Source organism: Myotis myotis, unplaced genomic scaffold, assembly GCF_014108235.1.
Source record: "Myotis myotis isolate mMyoMyo1 unplaced genomic scaffold, mMyoMyo1.p scaffold_m19_p_20, whole genome shotgun sequence".
Taxonomy (NCBI): domain Eukaryota; kingdom Metazoa; phylum Chordata; class Mammalia; order Chiroptera; family Vespertilionidae; genus Myotis; species Myotis myotis.
The window spans coordinates 24567900-24593797 of record NW_023416325.1 but is presented as its reverse complement, the minus strand read 5'-3'; the positions used below and the strand labels follow the sequence as shown (position 1 = coordinate 24593797).

At 57.6% G+C, this 25898-nt stretch overlaps 1 protein-coding gene across 1 annotated transcript in view; it reads left to right on the top strand.

Moving 5' to 3' along the window:
• Nucleotides 1–18045, top strand: part of SORL1 (sortilin related receptor 1) — a 153262-nt gene extending 135217 nt beyond the window's left edge. Inside the window, exons 43-48 of the mRNA XM_036353719.1 lie at nucleotides 3147–3311; nucleotides 4522–4696; nucleotides 5528–5634; nucleotides 8339–8531; nucleotides 15965–16177; nucleotides 17896–18045. Of these exons, the coding sequence (XP_036209612.1) occupies nucleotides 3147–3311; nucleotides 4522–4696; nucleotides 5528–5634; nucleotides 8339–8531; nucleotides 15965–16177; nucleotides 17896–17963 (921 nt within the window). The 3' untranslated portion in view covers nucleotides 17964–18045. The remainder of the gene's footprint in view (nucleotides 1–3146; nucleotides 3312–4521; nucleotides 4697–5527; nucleotides 5635–8338; nucleotides 8532–15964; nucleotides 16178–17895) is intronic.
• Nucleotides 18046–25898: the final 7853 nt, after the last annotated feature.

Below are 25898 nucleotides of genomic sequence, written 5' to 3'. Positions count from 1 at the left end.
CCTACATGCTTTCCCACGCGTGCCATGCTGTTAGCCTACATGCTTTCCCACGCGTGCCATGCTGTTAGCCTACATGCTTTCCCACGCGTGCCATGCTCTTAGCCTACATGCTTTCCCACACGTGCCATGCTCTTAGCCTACATGCTCTTCCACGCCTGCCATGCTGTTAGCCTACGTGCTTTCCCACGCGTGCCATGCTGTTAGCCTACATGCTTTCCCACACGTGCCATGCTCTTAGCCTACATGCTTTCCCACGCGTGCCATGCTCTTAGCCTACATGCTTTCCCACACCTGCCATGCTCTTAGCCTACATGCTCTTCCACGCCTGCCATGCTGTTAGCCTACGTGCTTTCCCACACATGCCATGCTCTTAGCCTACATGCTTTCCCACACGTGCCATGCACTTAACCTACATGCTTTCCCACGCGTGCCATGCTGTTAGCCTACATGCTTTCCCACACGTGCCATGCTGTTAGCCTACATGCTTTCCCACGCGTGCCATGCTGTTAGCCTAATGCTTTCCCACGCGTGCCATGCTGTTAGCCTACATGCTTTCCCACGCCTGCCATGCTGTTAGCCTACATGCTTTCCCACACGTGCCATGCTGTTAGCCTACATGCTTTCCCACGCATGCCATGCTGTTAGCCTAATGCTTTCCCACGCGTGCCATGCTGTTAGCCTACATGCTTTCCCACACGTGCCATGCTCTTAGCCTACATGCTTTCCCACCCCTGCCATGCTCTTAGCCTACATGCTTTCCCACACGTGCCATGCTCTTAGCCTACATGCTCTTCCACGCCTGCCATGCTGTTAGCCTACATGCTCTTCCACGCCTGCCATGCTCTTAGCCTACATGCTCTTCCACGCCTGCCATGCTGTTAGCCTACGTGCTTTCCCACACGTGCCATGCTGTTAGCCTACATGCTTTCCCACGCGTGCCATGCTCTTAGCCTACATGCTTTCCCACACATGCCATGCTCTTAGCCGACATGCTTTCCCACGCGTGCCATGCTGTTAGCCTACATGCTTTCCCACGCCTGCCATGCTGTTAGCCTACGTGCTTTCCCACACGTGCCATGCTGTTAGCCTACATGCTTTCCCACACGTGCCATGCTCTTAGTCTACATGCTTTCCCACGCCTGCCATGCTCTTAGCCTACATGCTTTCCCACACGTGCCATGCTCTTAGCCTACATGCTCTTCCACGCCTCCCATGCTGTTAGCCTACATGCTTTCCCACACGTGCCATGCTCTTAGCCTACATACTTTCCCACGCCTGCCATGCTGTTAGCCTACATGCTCTTCCACGCCTGCCATGCTCTTAGCCTACATGCTCTTCCACGCCTGCCATGCTGTTAGCCTACATGCTTTCCCACGCGTGCCATGCTGTTAGCCTACATGCTTTCCCACACGTGCCATGCTCTTAGCCTACATGCTTTCCCACACGTGCCATGCTCTTAGCCTACATGCTTTCCCACACGTGCCATCCTGTTAGTCTACATGCTTTCCCACACCTGCCATGCTGTTAGCCTACATGCTTTTACATGTGTGTCATGGTATTAGCCTACATGCTTTTATATGTGTGCCAAGATATATGGAAAAGATCTGTGACATAGTATTGCTTGTTATAGCAAAATATTTGAAACAAATGTTTATCAAGGAAAGACTGTCTTATTAAGTGAAAGATGCTAAGAACATAATGTGTAAAAATACTTTTCGGAAAAATTGTTTACATATACACACATGCATATAAGTATATATCTATGCACACACAAATATTTGTATTTCTATATGAACATTTATCTGTACACCTGCACTAATAAAAGACAAAGATGCTAATTGACCATACCTTCGCTATTCCCTAAGCCATGCCCGCCAGCCAATCAGAGCGACTATGTGCAAATTAACCCATCCAAGATGGCGGCCGGCAGCCACGGAGCTGGAGCAAGCAGGAGGCTTGGTTGCCCGGGTGATGGAGGAAGCCAAGCTTCCTGCCAGTCCTGAGCCGGCTCAGGCCTCCACTCATGGCAACAAAATTTCAATTATAAAAGACAAATAAATCCCAGATACCTGCTTCCAGCCAACGTCCACTGGGAGCTTGGATGGCTAGGGGTTGTGGCCAGCCTGCAAACAGCCATCAGTCCCTCACCTAGGCTGGCCACACCCTCATGGGGTGAGGGTCCCTGCGGGGGGGCTTAGCCAGCCTGAAAACGGCCCTCAGCCCCTCACCCAGACTGGCCAGGCACCCCAGTAGGACCCCAACCCTGAAGGGGCTGTGGCCAGCCTGCAAACGGCCCTCAACCCCTCACCCAGGATGGCCAGGCACCCCAGTGGGGACCCCCGCACTAAAGGGGCTGTGGCCAGCTTGCAAACAGCCATCAGCCACTCACCCAGGCTGGCCACACCCTCATGGGGTGCGGGTCCCTGCTGGGGGGCTTGGCCAGCCTGCAAACAGCCATCAGTCCCTCACCCCGGCTGGCCAGGCACTCCTATATAATAAAAGGGTAATATGCAAATTGACCCTAACAGCAGAACAACTGGGAATGACTGGTCACTATGACACACACTGACCACCAGGGGGCAGATGCTCAATGCAGGAGCTGTCTCCTGGTGGTCAGTGTGCTCCCACAGGGGGAGCTCTGCTCAGCCACAAGCCAGGCTGATGGCTGCCAGTACAGCAGTGGTGGTGGGAGCCTCTCCTGCCTCCTCAGCAGTGCTAAGGATGTCCGACTGCAGCTTAGGCCTGCTCCCTGCTGGCAAGTGGACATCCCCCGAGGGCTCCCGGGCTGCCAGAGGGATGTCTGCCTGCTTAGGCCCAATCCCCTGGAAAGCAGGCCTAAGCCAGCATCATCCCCGAGGGGTCCCAGACTGCTAAAGGGCACAGGCTGGGCTGAGGTTCCCCCTACCCCCGAGTGCACAAATTTTTGTGTACCGGGCCTCTAGTATATACATAAGACATTTCTGGAAGGAAGTGCACAAGTGTTACCAGTGGTACCTCTGAGAAAATAAAGTAGACATTCAGGGCACATGGGAAATTGGTTCACATGCGAATCTTTCTGGGAGATTTCAGTTGGCTGTGCATGCGGCTCACTGTTTTGTTGGGAAGTGAGTTGATGACGATGGCTGAGAGCACGGTGTTCGTTGCAGGTCCGTGTGGTGGTGCCTTACCAGGGGCCGTCCTCGGACTCCGTGGTGGTGCGGATGATCCCGGACAGCAGGCTCCCGCCCCGCCACCTGCACACGGTGCGCACGGACAAGACCTCCGCTGTGATCAAGTGGGAGTCCCCTTATGACTCCCCTGACCAGGACTTGGTGAGCGCGCAGCGGCCCTGGAGCCCTGGGTATTCTGAGTGTGGTGTGGGGGCAGGTGTGCGGGTGAGGACGGTGTCCTGGGCCGGCACCGAAGACCTGGGGATGGGGGCTCAGCTGGGGCCTCCTTTCTGTCCCACTGAGGATGGGGGTTGTTACAGGTGCCTCTTCTTAGTTGTCACCCCCCCCCATTGCCAGCTGGGACCTGGCTCACCCCCACTTCTCTGCCTTCTCACATCTCCTTCCCTGGCAAAGGCCTGCGGGCCAGTCCAGGCTGTCACCTGGTTTTGAAAACAGTGTGATTAGAACCAAGGTGTTCGTCGTCTGCATGTTCTACGCATTGCGGAGCTGAGTCCTGCGGTACTGGTCCTCTGCCTTCACAGCCCAACTATTACTAACTGGACCCTCACATAAAAGTTTGCTGGTTCTGATCTAAACGGAGAAACATCGAATCTAGAAAAACTCCTGTGTCCTCCTGCTTGGCTGCCTTCACCTCCATGCCCTCTGCCCTGCCCACCCCAGTCCAGGGGCATTTAGTGTGTGGTTGCTAAGACTCTTCTTGTCTGTGGACTTCTTCCTGAGGAGTGGGCCTGCTGCACTCACTGCCCGTCCCTTTACTGTGCCCTGTCCCCATCCGTGAGAAGCAGCCTGAGAGAGAGGAAAGCTTCCGCCTTCACCGCTTCCCCTCAGTGTCTCCCGTGAGCATCCTGGGCGATGCCGGAGGCGGGGACGCCCACGTTCAGCACTCACCTGGCTCTCCTTGCCTGCCCTCTACCTGCTGCTGCCACAATACATAGGCTTTCCCTCAAATTGCTTTTTGAAAATATATATTTTTTTTATTGATTTCAGAGAGAGACAGAAACATCAATGATGAGAATCACTGATTGGCTGCCTCCTTCACCCCCCTTCTGGGGATCAAGCCCACAACTCGGGCATGTGCCCTTTACCTGAATCGAATCTGGGACCTTTCAGTCTGCAGGCCAATGCTCTATCCCCTGAGCCAAACCGGCTAGGCTAGAATTGCTTTGGGGATTGAAGTGTAATTCTGTGCACAATTCTGGGGTTGAATCCTTGTTGTGAGATTGGATCTAGCCACCAACAGCTTCCTAAAGGGCAGAGTCAGACTTGGGGCTCACAGTGCTGCTGAGGGGCACAGCCCAAGACGGTGTCCCCCGGGGGAATGCCGCATTTCTACGACCTTTCCTTGTCCCAGTGGTACGCAGTCGCAGTCAAAGACCTAATAAGGAAGAGCGACAGGAGCTACAAAGTGAAGTCCCGGAACAGCACGGTGGAGTACACCCTGAGCAGGCTGGAGCCCGGAGGGAGGTACCACGTCGCTGTCCAGCTGGGGAACATGAGCAAAGATGCCAGCGTAAAAGTCACCACAGGTGAGCAGGCAGAGGCCACCTGTGCGGGTCGCGTGCTGCTGGCCCTTCTGAGGGGCTGACAGAGACTGCCCACAGGGTCCACGCGGGCCAGCAGTGCGAGGCCTCCCCAGCCGGGTGCCGTGAGCTGGGGCGCGGCCGTCCATTCCATCATCTCTCTCTCTCTGAATCTGTGCTGCTGGTGTTGACACTTCTAGGGAAATAGAGGGGGAATGCCCAAAATAGTTAGGAAATAAAATTGTGCAATTGCCACTAAAGCCAGGCACCGCTGGTGGGGGCCTGGATGAAGCCACCTGGCCCGGAGGCAACATGAGATGGAGGGGCCAGCGCGGGCAGCTAAGGAAGGGGCATCCCATCCTGCCAGCGGGGCTGCTCTGTAGTCAGGTCAAGTTCAGAACGCGGGCAGGGTTGGGTCCCTGGCCATGAAGGCTGCAGAGGAGGGGCCTGGCTGTGCTGTCTGGACGGAGGGAGGCCCTCCCCCTCGCTGCGCTCGGCTCCCCCTCTGGCTCACGACCAGGAGAGCAGGAAGGTGGGCAGCAGGAGTCCAGGTCAGCCCATCCCACTCCTCCCTCCAGCCTGCCTGCTTGGTTCTGGCTCCTGGGGTGTGAGGCTACTATATTCGATACTGTTCACGTTTCTTGGCTAAGAGAGGCACCAGCTCAAGAGTGTCTGCCATGTGCTAGGCTATGTACTAAGCAGCACACGTGTTTTATTTTCTCCTTAAATTAATCCGGTCCTTCAAGGTGAGCATTATTCAATCTCCATTTGACGTAAGAAAACGGCAATTCAAATGTATGGTCACTAACTGCATCCTATTTCATCGTTAATTTTCAGTTTCATTGTCAGCACCTGATGCCTTAAAAATCATCACAGAAAATGACCACGTCCTCCTGTTTTGGAAAAGTCTAGCTTTGAAGGAAAAGTATTTTCAGGAGAGCAGGGTGAGTTCCTCCCTCCTCAGTGACGGACAGTTGGCTGGGAGGCTGTTCCCAGCATGCAACGGCGCGAGGGAAGCACGAGGCAAGGCGTGGACGGGGCTGGGGACCGCCGCTGTGGGTTGCTACCTAGCGAAGTGCTAACACTGCCCTTTGAAGATGAGCATCTTGGCGCTGGGCCCGTCCTTCCCAGGCCTGCTGCCCCGCTGGGCCTCCTGGCGCTGGGCCCCTCCCCACAGTCAGCGGCGGTGACGGGGCTGCGCCCAGCGCTGGGTCCAGGCTGCTCCCCACCTGGCGTCTCAGCAGCTTCCTCCTGTGAAGTTCAGGGGAGCAGAGGCACCTGAAGGTAGTCTGTCCGCATCAGGAAAAAACTCGGTTTGCCTCACCGGACACCAGGTACTCTGCTCCAGCAGTGAGGGCAGGAGAGAGCACTGAGCAGTGCTGGTGCCCGAGGTGGGCAGGCCATCGCCGGCAGAGCCTGAGCTTCGCGGACGGAACGCCTGGGCGGCCTGGCGGCTAGTGCGCGCCGAGTCCCAGGTTCTAGAAGGCACAGTGTCATGGCAGAAGCAAAGCTAAATTACAGTTGGGATGTCCTCACAGCTCCCACCATCATAATGTAAATGACTAGTACACGTAAATATAAAGAACGCTCTCAGAGCAGTTCCAACAGAAACACTCTAATTTTGAAAAAGGTACCAGAGTGAAGTGAAAAGTTCCAGCAGCAGGTTAAGCAATGAAAAAGGTTCAGCGTCACTAGTGACCTAAGCAACAAAGGCTGCTCTTCCCACCAAACGGGCGGAGCTCGGAGGAGGCGCCCCCGCCGGGTGCCGGGGGAGGTTAGCACCGGCAGTGTGAGTCGGTTCAGCCTCTGTGAGGCACTGTGGTGACAGGTATCAAAACAGTAAGTGTTCACCCTGTGACCCTGCAGTTCTTTCCTTTTCCTCTCCCGGGCGGGGGCGGGGGGGGGGGGGCATTTGGACATTTATGACATTGCTCACAGGCCACACAAAATTATCAACTTAAAAATTAGCCTGCTATATATTTTTTTAAATGATTTTAGAGAAGAAGGGAGAGGGAGAGAGAGATGGAAACATCAGTGGTGAGAGAATCATTGATCGGCTGCCTCTTGCACCACCACCACCACCCCTACACACACACACACACACACACGCTGGGAATCAAGCCCTCGACCTGGGCCTGTGCCCTGACCAGGAATCGAACAGTGACCTCCTGGTGCACAGGTTGATGCTCAACCCCTGAGCCCCGCTGGCTGTATTTGGTCAAACATTTACTGACCTCGCCCCGCTGCCTTGGCAGGGTTAGGGTTAGGGTTAGCCTTATCCGGGCGGGGCAGTCCCCACCCGGCTCTGAGGAAACAACGTGAAGAGTTGGTGTGCGAGGCGGCAGGGCAGTTTTGTTTGTGAAGGAGGAGAACCTGCGCACCCGCAGAAGAGGACGCAGAATAGGTTACGGGTGGTGGATGCTGTGGTTTAGCTTCTTCCTGCATCCCTTGTGGACTTGGCATTAGAGCGTGAGGAGCGCCAGGGCACGGAGAGGACGGGCGTTGGGGGTGTGGCTTGGCGGTGGCTGTCATCGGCCCTTCCTGGGGGCAGGAGCCCAGCGTCTCGGTTGGGGCTGCAGCTCAGCCGCCCAGCCCGGTGGCTCTGGCCGAGCCCTGCAGGTCCTCCCTCCCCTGACGTGGAGTGCCCAGAGTAGACAGGTCAGGGACCAGGAGACTTTGAGGATGCAGTGGGGCCCACAGGTGGGTCTGTTTTGGGTGGGGGGTGGGGGTTAGACACTGGACCACGGGAAAGTAGCAGGAGTCCTCAGGTCTGTCCGGAGCCCACGGCATGTGGGTCAGGGCTGTCCCAGTTGGGATGTTTCCAGCACAGGAGTCAGCCCGTGTCAGTCGCAAACTTTCTTATTTCATCTGCCCTGCAGAGCCCTCTTTACGGCAAGGCCGGGCCAAGGGGGCTGCCACCAGCTTGGAAAAGCCGGAAAGCAAGGAGCCCTGGGCCGAGGAGGGGTCCCTGTGGGATCGGCCGAAACCGGCTCTCCGACATCCCCTGAGGGGTCCTGGATTGTGAGAGGGCGCAGGCCAGGCCGAGGGACCCCACTGGTGTACGATCAGGGCGGGAGGGACCGTGGAAGGGTTCCAGGCATGTCCAGCCCGTCTCGATCGGGACTGTCTGGCTCAGTCCTGACCTGCCGGACCCCAGCAGCAAGCTAGCCTACCAGTTGGGGAGCATCTGCCCCCTGGTGGTCAGTGCATGTCATAGCGAGCAGTTGAGTGGTCTTAGCATATCATTAGCATATTACGCTTTGATTGGTTGAACAGATGACCAGACACTTAGCATATTAGTTATATAGGATTAGCAGAACCCATTCCAGCTGCTCGTACTGAATTGTCCAGGTTCTCGGTGGCACTAACATTGCCTGAGACAAGTGGGCTGCAGCCAGAGTCTTGGTGTGGCCGGGTGGGGTGTCTGGAATGGGGCTGTGGTTCGGGCTGCACTGCGGGTATTTGAGACGTTTGGGATGGGAAGTGCCTGTTTTCTGGATCCAGGATCCCAGAGGTGACGCAGAAAGCTCTCGTGGGATACCCAAGGCGCTCTGACACCCGTGAGCGCGCAGGGGGAGGTCAGGCAGGAGAAGCCGCGTGGAGTGGGCAGCCTGCCTCAGCCTCCTGACCCGCTCTCTCTGTTCCCAGGGCTACGAGATACATGCGTTCGATAACGCCATGAACACCACGGCTTACCTCGGGAACACGACCGACAATTTCTTCAAAGTCTCCAACCTGAAGCTGGGTCACAATTACACATTCACCGTGCGAGCCAGTTGCCTCCTGGGCAGCCAGCTCTGTGGGGAGCCGGCTGTGCTGCTCTTCGACGACTTGGGGTCAGGTCAGTCTGCTGCTTCCAGTTCCCGCCTCGGTCCCGGGAAACGCACTAAGCACGGAGCGTGGCCGATGAAAAGATGCTTTCTAAAATACTCACCCTTCAGTTCAAAAGAAAATCACTACCCACTTAACCCGGCACGGGCTTATTTATACGCACCCTGAGCGGGCGAGGCCGGGGAGCTGCAGGTGTCAGTGACCACATGCTGAGTGTGGCCCTGAGCGGGGGAGCTGCAGGTGTCAGTGACCACATGCTGAGTGTCGCCCTGAGCGGGGGAGCTGCAGGTGTCAGTGACCACATGCTGAGTGTGGCGCTGAGCGGGGGAGCTGCAGGTGTCAGTGACCACATGCTGAGTGTCGCCCTGAGCGGGGGAGCTGCAGGTGTCAGTGACCACATGCTGAGTGTGGCGCTGAGCGGGGGAGCTGCAGGTGTCAGTGACCACATGCTGAGTGTCGCCCTGAGCGGGCGAGGCGGGGGAGCTGCAGGTGTCAGTGACCACATGCTGAGTGTCGCTCTGAGCAGGCGAGGCCGGAGAGCTGCAGGTGTCAGTGACCACATGCTGAGTGTCCCCCTGAGCGGGCTGGGCGGGGGAGCTGCAGGTGTCAGTGACCACATGCTGAGTGTCACCCTGAGCGGGGGACCTGCAGGTGTCAGTGACCACATGCTGAGTGTCGCCCTGAGCGGGGGAGCTGCAGGTGTCAGTGACCACATGCTGAGTGTCGCCCTGATCGGGCGAGGCGGGGAGCTGCCGGTGTCAGTGACCACATGCTGAGTGTCACCCTGAGCGGGGGAGCTGCAGGTGTCAGTGACCACATGCTGAGTGTCGCCCTGAGCGGGGGAGCTGCAGGTGTCAGTGACCACATGCTGAGTGTCGCCCTCAGCGGGGGAGCTGCAGGTGTCAGTGACCACATGCTGAGTGTGGCCCTGAGCGGGGGAGCTGCAGGTGTCAGTGACCACATGCTGAGTGTCGACCTGAGCGGGCGAGGCCGGGGAGCTGCAGGTGTCAGTGACCACATGCTGAGTGTCGCCCTGAGCGGGCGAGGCGGGGGAGCTGCAGGTGTCAGTGACCACATGCTGAGTGTCACCCTGAGCGGGGGAGCTGCAGGTGTCAGTGACCACATGCTGAGTGTCACCCTGAGCGGGGAGCTGCAGGTGTCAGTGACCACATGCTGAGTGTCACCCTGAGCGGGGGAGCTGCAGGTGTCAGTGACCACATGCTGAGTGTCACCCTGAGCGGGGGAGCTGCAGGTGTCAGTGACCACATGCTGAGTGTCACCCTGAGCGGGGGAGCTGCAGGTGTCAGTGACCACATGCTGAGTGTCACCCTGAGCGGGGGAGCTGCAGGTGTCAGTGACCACATGCTCAGTGTCACCCTGAGCGGGGGAGCTGCAGGTGTCAGTGACCACATGCTGAGTGTCGCCCTCAGCGGGGGAGCTGCAGGTGTCAGTGACCACATGCTGAGTGTCGCCCTCAGCGGGGGAGCTGCAGGTGTCAGTGACCACATGCTGAGTGTCGACCTGAGCGGGCGAGGCCGGGGAGCTGCAGGTGTCAGTGACCACATGCTGAGTGTCGCCCTGAGCGGGCGAGGCGGGGGAGCTGCAGGTGTCAGTGACCACATGCTGAGTGTCTTCCTGAGCGGGGGAGCTGCAGGTGTCAGTGACCACATGCTGAGTGTCGCCCTGAGCGGGGGAGCTGCAGGTGTCAGTGACCACATGTGAGTGTCGCCCTGAGCGGGGGAGCTGCAGGTGTCAGTGACCACATGCTGAGTGTCGCCCTGAGCGGGGGAGCTGCAGGTGTCAGTGACCACATGCTGAGTGTCGCCCGGAGCGGGGGAGCTGCAGGTGTCAGTGACCACATGCTGAGTGTCGCCCTGAGCGGCGAGGCCGGGGAGCTGCAGGTGTCAGTGACCACATGCTGAGTATCGCCCTGAGCGGGCGAGGCGGGGGAGCTGCAGGTGTCAGTGACCACATGCTGAGTGTCACCCTGAGCGGGGGAGGTGCAGGTGTCAGTGACCACATGCTGAGTGTCGCCCTGAGTGGGGGAGCTGCAGGTGTCAGTGACCACATGCTGAGTGTCGCCCGAGCGGGGGAGCTGCAGGTGTCAGTGACCACATGCTGAGTGTCGCCCTGAGCGGGGGAGCAGCAGGTGTCATTGACCACATGCTGAGTGTCACCCTGAGCGGGCGAGGCGGGGGAGCTGCAGGTGTCAGTGACCACATGCTGAGTGTCACCCTGAGCGGGCGAGGCCGGGGAGCTGCAGGTGTCAGTGACCACATGCTGAGTGTCCCCCTGAGCGGGCTGGGCGGGGGAGCTGCAGGTGTCAGTGACCCCATGCTGAGTGTCACCCTGAGCGGGGGAGCTGCAGGTGTCAGTGACCACATGCTGAGTGTCGCCCTGAGCGGGCGAGGCGGGGGAGCTGCAGGTGTCAGTGACCACATGCTGAGTGTCACCCTGAGCGGGTGAGGCGGGGGAGCTGCAGGTGTCAGTGACCACATGCTGAGTGTCACCCTGAGCGGGGGAGCTGCAGGTGTCAGTGACCACATGCTGAGTGTCACCCTGAGCGGGGGAGCTGCAGGTGTCAGTGACCACATGCTGAGTGTCGCCTTCAGCGGGGGAGCTGCAGGTGTCAGTGACCACATGCTGAGTGTGGCCCTGAGCGGGGGAGCTGCAGGTGTCAGTGACCACATGCTTTGTGTCGCCCTGAGCGTGCGAGGCGGGGGAGCTGCAGGTGTCAGTGACCACATGCTGAGTGTCACCCTGAGCGGGGGAGCTGCAGGTGTCAGTGACCACATGCTGAGTGTCGCCCTGAGCGGGGGAGCTGCAGGTGTCAGTGACCACATGCTGAGTGTCGCCCCGAGCGGGGGAGCTGCAGGTGTCAGTGACCACATGCTGAGTGTCGCCCTGAGCGGGGGAGCTGCAGGTGTCATTGACCACATGCTGAGTGTCACCCTGAGCGGGCGAGGCGGGGGAGCTGCAGGTGTCAGTGACCACATGCTGAGTGTCGCCCTGAGCGGGGGAGCTGCAGGTGTCAGTGACCACATGCTGAGTGTCGCCCTGAGCGGGGGAGCTGCAGGTGTCAGTGACCACATGCTGAGTGTCGCCCTGAGCGGGCGAGGCGGGGGAGCTGCAGGTGTCAGTGACCACATGCTGAGTGTCACCCTGAGCGGGCGAGGCGGGGGAGCTGCAGGTGTCAGTGACCATATGCTGAGTGTCACCCTGAGCGGGGGAGCTGCAGGTGTCAGTGACCACATGCTGAGTGTCACCCTGAGCGGGGGAGCTGCAGGTGTCAGTGACCACATGCTGAGTGTCGCCTTCAGCGGGGGAGCTGCAGGTGTCAGTGACCACATGCTGAGTGTGGCCCTGAGCGGGGGAGCTGCAGGTGTCAGTGACCACATGCTTTGTGTCGACCTGAGCGGGCGAGGCGGGGGAGCTGCAGGTGTCAGTGACCACATGCTGAGTGTCTTCCTGATCGGGGGAGCTGCAGGTGTCAGTGACCACATGCTGAGTGTCGCCCTGAGCGGGAGAGCTGCAGGTGTCAGTGACCACATGCTGAGTGTCGCCCTGAGCGGGGGAGCTGCAGGTGTCAGTGACCACATGCTGAGTGTCACCCTGAGCGGGCGAGGCGGGGGAGCTGCAGGTGTCAGTGACCACATGCTGAGTGTCACCCTGAGCGGGGGAGCTGCAGGTGTCAGTGACCACATGCTGAGTGTCTCCCTGAGTGGGGGAGCTGCAGGTGTCAGTGACCACATGCTGAGTGTCACCCTGAGCGGGGGAGCTGCAGGTGTCAATGACCACATGCTGAGTGTGGCCCTGAGCGGGGGAGCTGCAGGTGTCAGTGACCACATGCTGAGTGTCGCCCTGAGCGGGTTAGCTGCAGGTGTCAGTGACCACATGCTGAGTGTCGCCCTGAGCCGGGGAGCTGCAGGTGTCAGTGACCACATGCTGAGTGTCGCCCTGAGCGGGGGAGCTGCAGGTGTCAGTGACCACATGCTGAGTGTCGCCCTGAGCGGGCGAGACGGGGGAGCTGCAGGTGTCAGTGACCACATGCTGAGTGTCACCCTGAGCGGGCGAGGCGGGGGAGCTGCAGGTGTCAGTGACCACATGCTGAGTGTCACCCTGAGCGGGGGAGCTGCAGGTGTCAGTGACCACATGTGAGTGTCGCCCTGAGCGGGGGAGCTGCAGGTGTCAGTGACCACATGTGAGTGTCGCCCTGAGCGGGGGAGCTGCAGGTGTCAGTGACCACATGCTGAGTGTCGCCCTGAGCGGGGGAGCTGCAGGTGTCAGTGACCACATGCTGAGTGTCGCCCTGAGCGGCGAGGCCGGGGAGCTACAGGTGTCAGTGACCACATGCTGAGTGTCGCCCTGAGCGGGCGAGGCGGGGGAGCTGCAGGTGTAAGTGACCACATGCTGAGTGTCACCCTGAGCGGGGGAGCTGCAGGTGTCAGTGACCACATGCTGAGTGTCGCCCTGAGCGGGGGAGCTGCAGGTGTCAGTGACCACATGCTGAGTGTCGCCCTGAGCGGGCGAGGCGGGGGAGCTGCAGGTGTCAGTGACCACATGCTGAGTGTCACTCTGAGCGGGGGAGCTGCAGGTGTCAGTGACCACATGCTGAGTGTCGCCCTGAGCGGGGGAGCTGCAGGTGTCAGTGACCACATGCTGAGTGTCGCCCTGAGCGGGGGAGCTGCAGGTGTCAGTGACCACATGCTGTCGCCCCGAGCGGGGGAGCTGCAGGTGTCAGTGACCACATGCTGAGTGTCGCCCTGAGCGGGGGAGCTGCAGGTGTCAATGACCACATGCTGAGTGTCGCCCTGAGCGGGGGAGCTGCAGGTGTCAGTGACCACATGCTGAGTGTCGCCCTGAGCGGGGGAGCTGCAGGTGTCAGTGACCACATGCTGAGTGTCGCCCTGAGCGGGCGAGGCGGGGGAGCTGCAGGTGTCAGTGACCACATGCTGAGTGTCACCCTGAGTGGGCGAGGCGGGGGAGCTGCAGGTGTCAGTGACCACATGCTGAGTGTCGCCCCGAGCGGGGGAGCTGCAGGTGTCAGTGACCACATGCTGAGTGTCGCCCTGAGCGGGGGAGCTGCAGGTGTCAGTGACCACATGCTGAGTGTCGCCCTGATCGGGGGAGCTGCAGGTGTCAGTGACCACATGCTGAGTGTCACCCTGAGCGGGCGAGGCGGGGGAGCTGCAGGTGTCAGTGACCACATGCTGAGTGTCGCCCTGAGCGGGGGAGCTGCAGGTGTCAGTGACCACATGCTGAGTGTCGCCCTGAGCGGGGGAGCTGCAGGTGTCAGTGACCACATGCTGAATGTCGCCCTAAGCTGGGGAGCTGCAGGTGTCAGTGACCACATGCTGAGTGTCGCCCTGAGCGGGCGAGGCCGGGGAGCTGCAGGTGTCAGTGACCACATGCTGAGTGTCGCCCTGAGCGGGGGAGCTGCAGGTGTCAGTGACCACATGCTGAGTGTCGCCCTGAGCGGGCGAGGCCGGGGAGCTGCAGGTGTCAGTGACCACATGCTGAGTGTCACCCTGAGCGGGGGAGCTGAGTGCTGAGTGTCGCCCTGAGCGGGCGAGGCTGGGGAGCTGCAGGTGTCAGTGACCACATGCTGAGTGTCACCCTGAGCGGGGGAGCTGCAGGTGTCAGTGACCACATGCTGAGTGTCACCCTGAGCGGGGGAGCTGCAGGTGTCAGTGACCACATGCTGAGTGTCACCCTAAGCGGGCGAGGCGGGGGAGCTGCAGGTGTCAGTGACCACATGCTGAGTGTCGCCCTGAGCGGGGGAGCTGCAGTTGTCAGTGACCACATTCTGAGTGTCGCCCAGGGTTGCTTGAAAAGGAGCCTCTATTGGTAAACGGTGGGTTAATAACAGCACTTTGGAGCCTGGCATTTCCTCCGTTTAAGGGGAACCAATCAGCAACTTTTATGCAGACTTGGGGACGCTGCTGTGAGGCCCCTTGCCCGCTGCCTCGGAAACCCTGGTTCGCCCCCCAGTCTGCATCCTGCCCTGTGCTGCTCTCTGGGCCTGGGCTGTGCTGGAGGCAGGAGCCCCCTTACTCCTGCCTCTTCCACCTGCTTCCCCCTCTGGACTGCCCCAGCTGTGAGCCACCCCCTCATAGCCATCTCACAGTTGGGGTTAGGTTGCCACACATGATACACGCCCCTTTTTGCTTTTGCTAAGTCAATAATGAAAGAAATTAAAGACACAAATACTGAATTGTTATATTTGGCGAGACCCTGCTCCCAGGCCTGTCCCCCAGAGACCCTGTTGGGGGGAATCCCTGGGCAGTTGCCGGTTTCTGCCTGAGGCCAGGCCTGGCCAAGACCCTCCCCTGCTCCAGGGGGCAGCCCCAGCCGAGCAGGCTCCCAGGCTCCGTGGGGACCCAGAGCGTCCACTGTGCTTCCTTAGAGAACAGGCTCCCAGGCCCACATCCTGCCTGCGGCTCAGGCGCCTGGGGTTTCTGAGATGAAGTCTGCCCCTCAGGGGGCCCAGCCCCGACCCCACGGGGAACGGCTTTGCTCTACGGCAGCGGCTTCCGCTCTGCCTCCCGTGGCACCCGCCGGCCAAGGACTGCAGCTCTGTGGCACCAGGAAGTGGTGTAGTTTTGCCCATCGGACCAAAAAGCCCCAAAGATACAATTTTGATTTGTTCCCACGAGATGGCGGTTGTTGTGTTGCCATGTTTTCATCTGGTGACCTGAGGGAGCAGGGTCGGCGCCCCAACGTCCTGGCCAGGGGTGCCTGTGGTGAACACTCCCAGGGCGCACCGGCCGGAGATCGCTGCCCAGAGCCTGTGACGCCGGCGTGGAGCTGGCGTGTGTTTAAGACGATGGGAAGCGGCATGTGGTCGGGTTAGAGACACGTGCGTGGCTTTGCAGAGTGTAAACAATGTCAGATGTTTCTAGGAGGTTCTCACCCTCTCGGTTGAAGTAAAACCCTGTAAAGCTCCCTGCGCCGATGAGTCCGGGCTGCAGGGGAGCAGTGCCGTCTGTCGCTTCACGGAGCTTCCGGGAGTGCAGATGGGGGTCTGGTGCGAGGTCGGGGAGCCAGCGCAGTCCCATTCACTAGTGCTGAGCACATGGCTCCCACACACGTCTGACCCCGTCCTCCTCTGCGAGGCACGCCCAGGGCTTAAGCAGTTGCTACGGAAACCAGTGTCGGGGCCCAGCAAAGGTGTCCCTTTGGAGAGATGACCCAAATAACCCGCAAGGTGTGTTAGCAGTCCTGTGGAGTTACCGTGTTTGCAGGCAAAGGGCTGGGGTCTGTGGGCTCAGGCAGGGAGCCGGGAGCCACGCTGCACCGTGTGCGGGAGCCTGGCCAGCGGCAGGCGGTCTGAGCGGGTGTGGCAGGCCCCCTGTGTTCTGCGTGGGGGGTGGTGAGGGCTGCCTGCTCTGACTCCGGCTCCTGCCCTCCCCGGGAGGTTGACGGCTGCCTCTTCCCTTGCAGGTGGGGATGCGTCAGCGCTGCAGGCTGCCAGGGCTCCCGACGTGGCTGCCGTGGTGGTGCCCATCCTGTTCCTGGTCCTGCTGAGCCTGGGGGTCGGCTTCGCCGTCCTGTATGCCAAGCACCGGCGGCTGCAGGGCAGCTTCACCGCCTTCGCCAACAGCCACTACAGCTCCCGGCTGGGCTCAGCCGTCTTCTCCTCGGGCGACGACCTGGGTACGTGGCCCATCCTCCCTGGGCAGGGCGGACCCCAGGGGGGCCCTGGTTAGGAAGCACCTACCTGAGCCCATCCTCTGGGTCTAGAGGGCACAGTGTTGACAGCGATCCCATTGCTTGGGGTTAAACCCATGAGAGCATTGCCCCTGGGGAAGTGGTGGCACTGGCTGAGCGCAGCTCCAGGGAAGCCCTGCTGGGCGCTGCCTGGTGCAGGAGCAGCGGCCTGTCAGGCTCTCAGTCCCAGCCCCTTATCCTTCAGACCAGAGGTCGGAGGTCCCCACACCCAGTCAAGATGAAAAGTCATGCTTTTGCCCTGGCCGGTTTGGCTCAGTGGAGAGAGTATCGGCCTGTAGACTGAAGGGTCCCGGATTCGATTCCGGTCAAGGGCACAGACCTTGGTTGCAGGCTCCTCCCCAGCCCGGGCCCTGGTCAAGGCTCGTGCAGGAGCCAACCCATGGATGTGTTTCTCTCACATGGATGTTTCTGTCTGTCTTTACCTCTCCTTTCCACTTTTCCCTAATAGTCAGTGGGAAAACATCCTGGGGGTGCGGAGGGGGGAGATTAACAAAAGACAAGAAGCCCTGCTTCCACCTTGCTGTTCCCTTTCTGATGTTAGTGCAGCCTCGCTGGCCGCCCCTCTGTGCTGACAGCACGTGGCCGGGCACGAGGACGAGCCCGTTTATAAACGTCTACAGTAGTGACGGCGAACCTTTTGAGCTCGGCGTGTCAGCATTTTGAAAAACCCTAACTTAACACTGGTGCCGTGTCACATAGAGAAATTTTTTGACATTTGTAACCATAGTAAAACAAAGACTTATATTTTTGATGTTTATTTTATATATTTAAATGCCATTTAACAAAGAAAAATCAACCAAAAAAATGAGTTCGCGTGTCACCTCTGACACGGGTGTCATAGGTTCGCCATCACTGGCCTACACTCACCCACCAAGTGCCAGTCGAGCTGTGGCCACTCCTGACCTGAAGTGGGTGTGTGGGGGCCTCCCTCAGCTTGGGCCCCTCCAGACTCAGGTTGCTGAGCTGAGGGTGTGTAGTCGTTGCTTTCTGTACACGAATTCTGGTTTGTTTGTCAGGACGTTTCTGTACTCCCACCCCCGACCGTTTGCATTAGCTCTGCCTGCTGCTTCTCAGCTCCTTTCTGCTGTGCGTTTGTGGGCGCCCTTGCGTGAGAACAGCGGGCACTGCGTGTTGGGCAGGGGGAGTCAGCCACTGTGGTGCTGCCGGCAGGGCCAGGGAGGGTGCTGGGCAGCCCCACGGGGCGCACCTGGGTCACGGGACGGCGTTAGGCTGGGCAGCTGTCCTCCGAACACTCAGGCCTCAGACCCTTCCCTAAAGCCCAGGGCTGGGGGAGAGCCCGCGCAGTCAGCTCCCTGTGCTCCCGTTGTGCGTCACCCCAAGGCGGGAGTAAAACACCGGGGACCTGTAAGTGCGGAGTCAGACGCTCCTTCCCAGAAGATGGGCTTTGCTTCTGTGGTTCGGTCCAAGCTGTTCTTAGAAGGAGCTTGGCCACCTGCTGATGGGGACGTGACTGAGAGCGAAGCTGGACTGGGCTTCAGCGTTGCTGGCTGTGCCCGGGGCTGGGCCGGTGATAGTAGGGGCGGGGGGGGGAGGGGCGGGCACGAGGGTACGGAGGGGCATGGTGGCGGGAGGCTGGACAGACACCGTGTGCTGGGACTCACGCTGGCTGTTCTCTGCTTTAGGGGAGGATGACGAAGACACCCCGATGATAACTGGATTTTCCGACGACGTCCCCATGGTGATAGCCTGAGAGAGCTCCTTTCCTCGCAAGAAACCAAATGGTGTAAATATTTTATTTGATAAAGAGAGTTGATGGTTTATTTTAAAAGATGCACTTTGAGTTGCAATATGTTATTTTTATACGGGCCAAAACCAAACAAACTGAAGAAGAAAGAAAGGAATGAATGAACTTTGTAGTAACAATGGTGAACGTCAGGCGCGTTGGCTTTGGCCGCCCGACGGCTTTGATGCGGTGTGATGTCGGCTTGCAGGGCTGTGAGATGGCTCTGGTTGAGTAAATCGCCATCTTTTATTTTTCTAAGACACATAAATGCATTTGATAAACAGGTCAGGAGAGTGGCGAGTGGAGTCCCTCCTCGTGGAAAGGAAGCTCCGTATTTTGGATTTCGTTTGGGTTTAGTGTGTGAACGTTTGGTGGGAAGATTCTGTTATGTCTTTCTGTTAACTTATTGGGACTCTGCATGGGGGGCGCGAGGGCCGCCTGACACCACTGCGAGGAGCCCACAGTGCGAGGGCAGGAGCAGAAGCTGTTTGCCTTGGGGAACAGCCCAGTTTTGTTCCCTGCGGCACAAGGAGGGCCCGGAGGGCGCCTGAGCCTCGCCCCTTCCACCCGTGAGCAGCAGCTCCCTGTGACCAGCTGGATCGCGCTGCACCGCCCACTCCCTGCAGGCCTGGCTTCCAGAGCGCGGTGAGGACTGCGTGGGTCGTCGCTGCAGCGGCCGCCCCGGGTGGGAGAGCTGCAGCTCCATGCCCGTGCTTCTGTTTTGTCGTCACGTGTCGCTGACGCGTCTCCAATGTCCAGTTCTGTGTGTGTTGGAGCGGCCACTCCCTGTCCTCCAGGGTCTACACTGATCTATGCAGTCATTTGAACTGGCCAGTGCCTTCTCTTCTTCCTTTCCTTCCCCCTCCCCATGTCTCTGCTGGTCTAAGGGGTTCCAGAGTTCTGGGCGCCTGTGACTGGAGGCCGTCCTGTCCCATCACGCGGCAGGGCTGCTCTCGGTGAAATGCCTGGGATTGTGTTCTCCTGTAGATGCCACCCCGGCATCCAAATTGTGGCAACTCAGCAGGTGTGTGGACCCATGGCGGACGGGCCCACCATCCGCTGGAATGTTGTGGGGACTCCTGCTGCGGGAGCCCACACAGACCACCCTCCCCAGGGGCCCGAGCCGGCCGCCCAGGGGCCCTCGTTACCCCAGCTGCACAAACGCCTCTCCTCTCAGATGCAATGCACCGCCTTCCCCCACGTGTTGCTTTCTTTTAACCAAAACAACCATCTTGGATTATAACATAGATTCCTTCTATGTAGGGATTGTTTGGAAAACAAAGAGCAAATGAAATTGTAGTTTAAAAATACACAGGGTGGGGCAAAAGTAGGTTTACAGTTGTTCATCTGGGAAACGTACAGTAATTAATAAGCAGTGATGGAAGAATAAGCTGTTCCCGCACAGCTGTGAGCCTGCCTCTGCCCCGCTCCGTGCTTGTACTTTGGGTGAGGAATGTTCCAGCTGTAGACGTTCACTCTGTCCGTGGGAAAGGCGCGTCTGCTCTAACAGGAGCCTCCTCTGCCTGTTTTCTTTCTGTCTTTTTCCTCTGTTATTGTTTGGAGATTGGCCTTTCTTTCCCGTGACTTACCTTGAAGTTCTGCAAAACTGCAAGCCCAGCCTCGCAGCCCCCAGTCTCCTTGAGTAGCGGCAAGAGGAGCCCGCGGGGGGACGCGCACCGGTCAGCGGGGCTGGTAACCACGGCTGCTGCCGCGAGAGGCGCTGCGCCTTCATTTTCAGTCGCTCCACAGGCCGCCTCTTCTCCGGCTCCAGGGCGCCTGGGGGAGCTCTGAGGACCCAGTCTGCTGACCAGCGCCTCCTGAGACTGGCCGCCTGCCTCTCCCTCCGTGGCGGGAGGGGAGAGAGGCCGCGCGCTGTCTGAGAAAGCGGCCTTAGGGTGGGCTGTTCATGCAGACGCGGAGCTAAGTCCCGAAGAAGAGCTCGACGGGCGCTACGTGCCAAGTGTCTATTCTTACAAACGTTTGAGGGGTGCACTCTTCCTTCCCTCCGCACAGCTTCCGGGGTTGGGGGACATGTGCTGTCCGCTAGAGCCAGAAGCGGAGTGAGTGGGAGATGGGGAGATGGAAGCAAAAGCTGTGGGCGCCCTTGGGTGGGGCCCGGCCGCTGTGTGCACTGGACCAGTCGGAACCCTGGCCGTCTGTGACCTCGCTGGCGATGCCACCTGAACATTCATCACGAAGGGAAGAGGGTTCCTCTCCCAGGGCCTCTGAGAACTTTCTAGAAGTGCACTCTGCGTGAGCTGCGATGGACCGCTACCGCGCCACTGGCACTCGGCAGCCAGGTGAGTGCGCACATTTCCTCCGGACGCTGGCTTTGCCCGTCTGTGTTTCGCGCCCGGAGCCTTGAGACCTGGGTTCATGCAGACATGTGAGCATCGGTCTCCAGGGTCCCGGGAGAAGCCACGCTGTGCGGCCTGCTGCCAGGCTCGCGAGGAGCCAGGGGCCCCGGCCGCCCCGGCCGCCCCGGCCGCCCAGGGCATGTTATGCTGCGTGGAAACGTCTGCCTGGGGAGGAAGGGCTCCCGGGCTTCCATGTTGGCGGTGTTGTGAGGGGCACTTGGGGGGCAGATGTGGGGCACACGACCACGTGCTCTGCCCATTGGGGTGCTCCCCTAGGTTGGGCTTCACTTGATCACTTGATTTTGGGAGGGTCTGGGGCGAGGGATGGTGTGCGAGGCCCTCGTTCCCCAGGGAGATCCAGCCCCACTTCATGCCCATCACGGCCTCGGGGCGACCGTGACCCGCTGGGGCCCCCGTGAGCCCTGCAAAGGTCTTCCTTCCTCTGCCGGGGCTGGGAGGTCCTTCAGGGAGAGCCCGGGTCACGTGAGCAAACCGAGTGCCACCTCCGCTCGGTGAGGCCGGGCAGAGTCTGCCCTTGGGCTGGGGGTGCGTGCTGCCCTCGGGCGTGTCTGTGGTCAGCCAGTGCGTTTAGCTTCCTAGGAGACTCTCTGTGCAGACCGACTGCCGGTGTGAGGACGGTAGACGAGTTTTGAGAAGGTTGCGGGAGAAGAGGCTTCCGTGTGGGCTGCTCACTGACCCATCACAACCAATGGCCCAAGCACGGCATTGTCACGTGGCAGCGCACTGGGGTGAGGGTGTGGGCCACGGTGGGCAGTCTTCTCAGAGAGGCCACGTCATTTCCTTGTTATGAACTAGGAACTTTACGCAAAATCAAAAGTCTTCGCAGCAAAATAAAGGTCTAATCTCTTATTTAAAGTGAAATGCTGTGTGCTTGTTTCTCTCCAAAGTGAAAAAAGGCATTTATGGTTTCAACTGCCTTGATAAGTTTCCAAATCACTGATGTATGCTGAAGATTTTCCTATATTGTTGCACAATTTTAAGATAATTTTTGTCTCAATATCAACTTTTTTCAATGAATAAAAATTGAACTGGGTCAAGAAAACGTCTATTTGAAAGTCTGTGCTGCCAGCGTCCGGAGCTGTCCTTCTGAGTGCAGTAGGGATGCTAGGCTGTCCCTGCCACCGTTCGCCGGGTCTGTTTCAGGATGTTTATTTCATAGATGAGGCAACTCTGACTGTGGCTAGCCAGCCGGTCTCGGCTGGCGGCTCCGTGAGGAGCACGTGCCTCTGTGGGGGCTGAGGGACGGGAGAGGCTGGGAGGCTGTGGAGTGACTAGACTTGTGTGGTGAGGGTCCCTCTGAGCTGTGGTTCCCTTTGCTAAGAGAGAGGCATTGGAAAGGCAGTTTCACACCCAAGAGAAGGAGGGAGGGTGAGTGAGTGAGTGAGTGAGGAGCCGCGTGGCCAGGAGCCTCTCGGGAGGTGGGCCAGGCGGGAGGTCCCGAAGGGCGTGCACTGGCCTCTGCTCCCAGCGATGGGCAAATGCACCTGCGAGTCAGGATGGGCGTGTGGGCGGGGAGGGCAGGTGCTCCTGAGTCCACAGGCCTCCGGTGTGCTGCTGGCGTTGGAATGTTGAGCCCAAATGAAAGGGAAATGTCATCCTCCTGTTTCCCAGGCGAGGAGAAGGCTCAGAGAGGTTAAGAACTTCTTCCAGGGAAGCCAGGGAGTAAATAGCAAAACCAGCCTTCAGTGACGGGAACTCGGACCCAGACCTCCTGCCCCAGTCAGTGTCCGAGCCAACACTCAACCCAGCACCTTGCGCACAAAGAAACCCAGGGGACACCCATGCCCTGGTGAAGTCGCCGGCACAGCCTGGTCCTGGGGGCTTTGGCTTCGATGACTTGTCGGCACATGACAGTCGTTGGGTCCGGGCCGCTCTGCTGGGGACGCCGGGATTGGGAGAAAAGGCGAGCCGCGCGGGCAGATAGGATGTGCTTTACTGCCGACCACGACAGCCGTGGAGACGCAGGAGCCGTTGCAAACACAGCCCCCTACGCTGTTCAGCAGCACCTTTTATTCTCAGACAAGAGAGGCTGCTTGCCAGGTGTGACATCAGCGTTCCATGAGACACGTGCGCCTGCGCAGCGCGTACAGGACAGTGCCTCTCACATCCAGCGTGCTCCGGTCGGGGTCCCCACAGCCGTGGATCCGTCTCTCGTGGGTAAATCACCTTCACAGGCTTGTGAGACTGACGTGCCGCGGACAGTGAGGCCCGCTGTGGCCTCAGACAGCGTGGGCGCGCGGCCAGAGCATCCTGGCCCTGAGGGGACCCCTGCCCCGGAAGCAGTCACAGCTAGAAGGCAGCTTGGGGAGCATGGACGCAGAATGAAGGCAGTGGGAGGGGTCCAGGTGAGAACAGTGATCGCCCAGCGAGCAGAGAATGAATGAGCGAATGATTGACACTCCGCTACAGGAGCAATTCGCTCCATCGAAACTCAGTGTTGGAAACCTCCAGGCTACAAACTCCCTGTATCCACTTTTATGTAAGAAGTCCTCAAAAATTAAATATGGAACTGCCATTTGACCCAGTGACCCCACTTCTAGGGGTATATCCTAGGAAACCCGAAACATCAATCAGAAGGTATGCACCCCTATGTTCATAGCAGCACACTTTACAATAGCTAAGACCTGGAAACAGCCCAAGTGCCCATCAGTAGACGAGTGGATAAAAAACTGCTACATTTATACCATGGAGTACTATGCAGCTGTAAAAAAGAAGGATCCTTACCCTTTGAGACAGCATGGAGGGACCTGGAGAGTCTCATGCTAAGTGAAATAAGCCAGTCAGAGAAAGACAAATATCACAGGACCCCACTCATATGTGGAATCTAATGAACAAAATAAACTGATGAATGAAGTGGATCCTGAGACATGGAAGCATGGAACAGAGTGCAGAATCTCAGAGGGAAGGCGGGGGAGGGAGGTTGGGTGGAGGAGTAATGTACCGAGGACCTTGTATGCATATATGTATGGCCCCTGGACACAGCCAATGGGGTGGTGAGGGCCTGGGGTGGAGGGGTTGGGGGGTTGGAAAGGGTCAATGGAGGGGGGGCGGTGAAGGGAACATATGTAATACTTTAAAAAATAATTACTTTTTTAAAAAAAGTCTTGATAATGGGGTCTTAATCCTTGAAATCCCTTCGTGACAAATTCCGTGCATGGGGTTGGGCACTGCCCACTGTTTGGCTCTTCATTTTCTGGTTTTTGTGGGTGGGGACACCCACCCCTGACCAAAACCTTCCATAGCCAATGTCCCTGCATTTGGACTGGGTTACAGTAAAACCCATTGAGAGCCATTGCAGCTGTACAATCATTCTCCCTCCTCTGTGTTGATTTTAAAGTTTTAAAATCTTGGAGGACACCTCAATGTAGCACCCAATTTTTTAAAATATATTTTTACTGATTTCAGAGAAGAAGGGAGAGGGAGAGAGAGAAACATCAGTGATAAGAGAGAATCATTGATCAGCTGCCTCCTACACGCACCCCAACTGGGGATAGACCCCGCAACCTGGCCTGTGCCCTTGACTGGAATGGAACCCGGGACCCTTCAGTCTGCAAGCCAATGCTCTATCCACTGAGCCAAACTGGCTAGGGCTGTAGCCCCAAATTTTAACTACATCTGTCATCTGTGAGTACCTGGGTCCCCAGCCCATAGCAAATTAAAAAATAGAAATAAACTGCTAAAGACAGACACCCTGGTAATAAAAGTTATAATTAAACTATCAGATGCCTTTGTTAGAGAGAAAGGAACTCAGCAAACAGCTGGTTGGGACCATGGAGACTGGGCCACTGGGGCGGGCCCTAGCCTTTGAGTAGCCCACCTGACTGGGGAACGTTCCTTTCTGTGGGGCCTGTGTGCTGGGCGCTGCGAACTCTCCCGGGACAGTTTTCATTGTGAAGGTGATCTGTGACTCAGACGGTAACTTTTCTTTTAAAAGACGAGGAAAGTTGATCTTCAGGAGGGTGAGTAACCTCTCCAAGTCGCACGTGTGATTGAAAGAGTAAAATGCAGTCCGAGGTTGATGTCATTCTTAAGTTTGTGTTCCTGCTCACCTTTCAGTACCATGTTAGAGGTCTGCGATAGTGACACTGTCTGCTTAGGGCAGCGGTTCTCAACCTGTGGGTCGTGACCCCTTTGGGGGTCGAACGTCCCTTTCAAAGACCATCGGAAAACACATATATAATTACATATTGTTTTTGTGATTAATCACTAGGCTTTAATTATGTTCAATTTGTAACGATGAAAATACATCCTGCATATCAGATATTTACATGACGATTCATAACAGTAGCAAAATGACAGTTATGAAGTAGCAACGGAAATAATCTTATGGTTGGGGGTCACCACAGCATGAGGACCTGTATTAAAGGGTCGCAGCATTAGGAAGGTTGAGAACCACTGGCTTAGGGAAATCAAGGACACGGCAATACATTTTTTAAAAGTTTTTATTTGTGTAGTTGGTATAAAATGTTAGGTTCAGGTGTTCAATATAGTGATTCCACGTGTGCATTTCTTGCGATGTGGCTGCCACACTCAGTGTGGTGACCGTCTGTCACAGGGCAAACTGATCGCACTACCATCACTCCATCCCCCCCTCCCTCCTGGCGGCCGGCCACTTGGTCTCTGTTTCTGTGAGTCGGGTTTTATCCCGTTTGTTCTGTTTTCTGAATTCCACATATAAGGGAAACCTAGGTATTTGTCTCTGGCTTGTTTCACTCAGTATCATACCCTCAAGGTCCATCCATGTGTTGCAGATGGCAAGGTTTCATTCTCTTTATGGGTGAGTCGGTCCGTGTGTGTGTGTGTGTGTGTGTGTGTGTGTGTGTGTGTGTGAGAGAGAGAGAGAGAGAGAGAGAGAGAGAGAGAGAGAGAGAGAGATCTCCTTTATCCACTCATCTATCAGTGGACAACTAGGTTGCTTCCATGTGTTGGCTGTTGTAAATAATGTTGCATTGAACATAGGGATACATATATCTTTTTTAAAAAATATATTTTTATTGATTTCAGAGAGGAAGTGAGAGGGAGAGAGAGAGATGGAAACATCAGTAATGAGAGAGACTCACTGATCAGTTGCCTCCTGAGGATCGAGCCCGTAACCCAGGCATGTGCTCTTGACCTGAATCGAATCCAGGGCCCTCTATCCACTGAGCCAAAGGGGCCATATATCTTTTTGAATAGTGTTTTTGTTTTCTTCGGATAAATTCTCAGACGTGGAATTGCTGGGTGATACAGTAGAATATTTGTTGGTTTGTGAGGAATCTCCACTGTTTCCACAGAGGCTGCCACCCTGCAGTCCCACCAGCAATGCACAGGGTGCCCTTTCTGTACATCCTCACCAGCACGTGTGTGTTGGCTTTTTGGTAATAGCCATTCTGCCTGGTGTGAGGTGGTATCTCTTTGTGGTTTTGATTTGCATTTCTAAAGGATTTCCACCAGATCGATTCAAGTTGACATTTGGAGACAGAAGGAAGCGGACTTCACTTTCTTTGCAAATCGTGTGGAACACAGCCTTCCCCACCAACACGCG